General features: G+C 37.7%; 1 protein-coding gene across 1 annotated transcript; it reads right to left on the bottom strand.

Annotated features, from left to right (window-relative positions):
- Positions 1-1,081: 1,081 nt before the first annotated feature.
- Positions 1,082-3,440, bottom strand: LOC121940519 (leucine-rich repeat and fibronectin type III domain-containing protein 1-like protein; the record flags this gene model as incomplete). Its single annotated transcript, XM_042483280.1, has 2 exons — positions 1,082-1,392; positions 3,228-3,440. Coding segments are annotated over 2 exons (524 nt in total), but the record flags the coding sequence as incomplete, so codon positions are not given.
- Positions 3,441-4,776: the final 1,336 nt, after the last annotated feature.

Raw genomic sequence — 4,776 nt, 5'->3', positions numbered from 1 at the left:
ATTCCAAAAGCTGCCCGCATAGATTCAGATATACCAAGAAAAATACAGTTTTTCTGTACAGCCAAACATCATTCAAACCCACAGAGCTTTACTTTAAAAGCTAGTAAGCATCACAAAGTTTCCAACTACACCAAATATGTCAGGCTGAGTTTAGGGAATCGTGTCAACAATGATGCAACAGACACCCAGAAAATCAATGTAGTGCAAACATAAATTCTTGCGTTTGAATTTTCACTCAGTGTTGATATGATAAAGCTTCAGTGGAGAGCTGGAACATGATGATAAAAACATGCGTGTAACTGTGGGACCGTGTGGAACAGGAGGATTTCTTGGAGCTGACGACAATGCTCTATTTACAGTTATTTCAATTTATGGCATGTAAATTGAATCTGCACTTATCAGAGCATCAAGACTCGCCAGCCACGAGGCAGAAACTGTTTTATTAAATATTTTAGACAAATATGATTGCCAGAAGAGATGCACCTTTCTCTTTCTCACTGCAATTCTTTGTCATTTACAAGCACTCGTTCCCACTGTTCTGAGTGGTGGGTTACTCTCAAAGACGCTACTGTTCAATATGTAATGTCTAACAGTTTGGGGGAGACAATCATAACCCATTCACCAAAAAATGTCAACATTGTACATTTCTGCAAACCATGGATATGTTAAATGTTCATGTCATTTTGTAGATAGGCAGGAACTTTATGTTTACCTTTTAATAACACTTCAGCTGACATGAGTTTACGCACAAAAATCACTTGATCATTGTTCTTGGTCAATCAGGATCATCCCCCTTTTTTAAGTAACTGCATTACTATTATGCACGGAGGAAACGTTATGTGTTTCATGCAGATCTTTGTTTCTCAAAAGGTTTCTTACAATTACATCTAAATGTACACCTGCTGTCTTATATTTGGACAAATACTCTGAACACTTTCTAATTAAATATTCAGGAGAAGGTTTCTGCGTGCTTATCAGTTCAAGAGCAGAATGAAATCAAACACACTATCAAACCTGCAGCAGCCATACACACACACACACACACACACACACACACACACACACACACACAGTGTCTTACCTGTATATGAGGATATCGTCTGTGGAGCTGTTGTACTGGATCTGGTACATGCGGACTCCTGGTATGTGGTTCTGTGGGGGCCATCTGATGGTAGCAGAACTGGACGTTAGATCGGACACACTGACCCTCTGCTGGTCGTACCGGGCCTGACCCCCACTGGCATTGGACTTGATAGAAGTGGGGATGTCCGAAGGCCCCGGGTCGGGGTCCAGTTTAGGGTCAAAGTGTGGTGAGGGGTTGACGACTAACTCAACAGGAGCGGTGGCCTCCCCGGCTGCATTAGATGCTATACACGTGAACTTTCCTGAATCCTGGAAACCATTGAAGAAGAGAGAAGACCCAACATTTAACCTCACTTTTATTTTGATGGTGAGTTCCCTATGAAACCAGTTCTAATGAACAATCCCTTATTTTTTTTAATTTCGCCTAATTCCCAATGATGCTTTGGTAGTCAAAAACCATTTGAACAAAGATGTATTTTCTTGTAACAGATTTCACACTGATAAATGTAGCATACAAGTGGAGCTTAATAAGATTTCTTGGTGGAAAACGAATAGCAAACCAGTTGATATGCCAATATTCCTGATAATAAACACAATTGTATGGTATTAAGCTTTAACCCTTTGGGTCTGTTTGGCACATTTTATGCGCTTTTGATTCTTCCTTTTTTTAAAAATAATTTTGGCTGTCTTCATACATATCGCAAACATTTTAGCAATATCGTGTATTTTTGTTTAATCTTGGAATTTCCATCTCAGCTCCTACAATAAGTCTAAAATATACAGTGTAAACAAATTTTTTTACATTCATACTGTAAAGGTAAACATTTTTTCCATTGAAACCCATTCAAACTGCAAATTTTGATCCCACAGCCATCAAAGCATACAAACATGCATTGTATTATTTCTGAGTGTCATTCTGGGCTTTTGACTTGGCATGTGTCATTTTTACTATTTTCCACTTGATGACATCATTTTTACCATGTCTGGCATATGTAGAAAATACATGCTATTTCCACTAACTGCGCTGTCAATGTTGCTGCTAATCACTGACATATCTCAGGCTGTGATCACCCAAAGAAATTAATTAATGTTAGATAAAAGAAATAAACTCAATGAAAGTAGAAAACTATATTATTGTATAATCATTTTTAAAGCTTGATATTGAGAAACGCATTTTGTGTGCAGAGTGATCTGAGTGTGTGTAATATTAAAGCGGGGCCCTCAAGTGGTGTCTGGGTTTGTCTCATGCTCGAGAGGCTGTGGAATGTGCAACAACTACTGTGGAATGTGCAATGTGTTGACTCTGGTGCTTTACATTTATTGATTCTGACACATTTATAGCTTTCTCATTTATACTGTGTGCAATGTGGTTTTTGCAGCGTGCCTTATGTTTCTAATATTGTATGCAGTGTGTGTTTTTTTTAACCATGAGTGGCACTCTAAATTTTGTTGTATCCTGCACTATACAATGACAATAAGGCTTTTCATTTTTATTTGTATATGAATGGCGATCATACACATTTTTTTTGGGACTGTTCAAAACTGCAAAAGTTTGGGGAGAATATCAGACATTTAAGATGTTGATTTACTGTTGACTCGACTGTATTATATGTTGTGATGTATGTCAAGAGGCATACTCTATGGGCATCATTTAAATGTTTTAGGTGTCATTATTAATTGCAAGGAAGATGATAACTATTTCTTGGTTGCAAAATCACCCCCCCGCTGTGAATAAAAGGACTAGAAAACTGAGACAGATGCACATTATGAAAAAACTGACCACACAGTTGCAAATGAAAAAGGACATTTTTATACAGAGAGGGAAACCTACAATTCTGTATCTGACTAAATGATTTCCTTTCTTTCCTTCCTTCTTTGTTTTCTCTCCTTTTTGCTTTCATCTTGAAATAAGTTTTCCTTCTTAGGAACTTTGATTGGTAAAAGAAAATGTTGACTGTATCATATTAATGAATAAATTTAGTTTAAAAAAAGCTTTTAACATGCTTTACAATGACCAAAAATGTATTTCTAACCCCTCAAGAAAGCACTTTTTTTCAAATGCTCTCCAAACAAAAGAGTAGATCATAAAAAGCTGCAAAATAAATGTTGGTATTTCAGTTTTTACAATAAAATCACGTCTCTACCTTGACGGAGGCCTTGAGGATGTCCAGAGAGCCGTTCTCGTAGCAGACGGTTCTGGACGTGTTTCCGATCAGCTTTCCGTCAGGACTGACCCAGTGTGTTGAGGGCTCAGGATCTCCGATGGACTTGCAGCGCAGGCTGACCTCCTGACCCTCCATCACAAACATCTTGGAGGTGTGGCGAGTTATCATCGGGGGCTCGCAGACAAACTCCTCCTGTTAACACACAGAAGACCAAAAATATAAGTTTCCAGACTTTAAAACAAACAAAGATTTCAGCTGGTGGAACTTTAAGAGTTTAATCCTCAAACTCTATTAAAAACATTTGCAGTAAACCTGCCGTATAATCAAGTGGATTGTCCTTGATCATTTAACCCATTGAAATCTGAGCAAATTGAATTAAATTTCTTTCACAATGAGCAACACAACAGGAAATGACCCCAAAATTAGCAAGAATTTAGTAGAAAGTAAGGAAAATTACCTGAAATTACCACAAAAAAGAATGAAACAAGCACATGCTATCACCTGGATACATAAAAATAATAACATAAAAATAACATAAAATAATAAATACAACTATTAAACCTAAATTTCCAATAATAATAAACCTAATTTCAAGTTTATAATTTTAATAATGAGACATATAGTTTTCTTGATTTTTTCTCCTACTAATTTGATAACTCTCTAATTATTCTCTCTCTCTCTCTTGATCTTTTTATGGGCTAATTTGAAGTTCATTTTTTTGTCACCTTTTACTATTTTTTTTTAAATTTGTGGTCCATTTCATGATAATTTGCTGATTACCTTTTTGCCCATGTTTCTGAAAGAAATCAAAACCAATTTGCTCACGTTTCAAAGGATTAAGTGCTGGTGGAAGGATGCAGCATAAGCAAAATGATGTCCATCCAGGTTTTCAAAGAGTCAAAGGAGATTAAAACTCACAAAACCACGAAAACCAACACGAGCAACAGTGAGAGAGTGTAGAAGTAAGACAAAATATCTGAGGTGTTGAGAGAAAACGTCAATCAATTGGCTTTAAGTAGTGTTGCTTCCAACAGCAGACTTTCAGAAGGAGTTCAATTGTGCGCACATGAAGATTAAGTGAGTTTTTCTGCCCTCACAATATTTAAAACCCACCCACTGGCACCTAAGCCAGTATAAAGCCAGCCAAAACCCTGGTGGAGTATTATTGCGAGGCCAAGCAGGGTCTACCAAAGCTTACCAGGGCTTACTCATCATTTCTACCACTCAGTGCATCTTCAAACCTTATTCTGGGCCCTTCTCGGGTCTTGTTCCCAGCAGAGAAGATTGCTGACCTGATGACCGCTGGGGCTGCAGCTTCAAATATATCACCAGTGCCTTTTAGTCTTGTATTACATTCTAACCCTCAATTGCTCCCGTGATGCTCCGAGTAAAAGGCTCTGATTGAACCGGCCTGCTCCCTGATGTGAGTGTGTAGAGGTGTGAAAGTCTGAGAATGTGAAAATGGCCATTGGAGGGGAAAGAGTGTAAAATGTTTCTTGTCTTAACCTTCCTGTTATGTCAAACTGAC

Source organism: Plectropomus leopardus, unplaced genomic scaffold, assembly GCF_008729295.1.
Source record: "Plectropomus leopardus isolate mb unplaced genomic scaffold, YSFRI_Pleo_2.0 unplaced_scaffold8925, whole genome shotgun sequence".
Taxonomy (NCBI): Eukaryota; Metazoa; Chordata; class Actinopteri; order Perciformes; family Serranidae; genus Plectropomus; species Plectropomus leopardus.
This window is presented reverse-complemented; position numbering and strand designations above follow the sequence as displayed.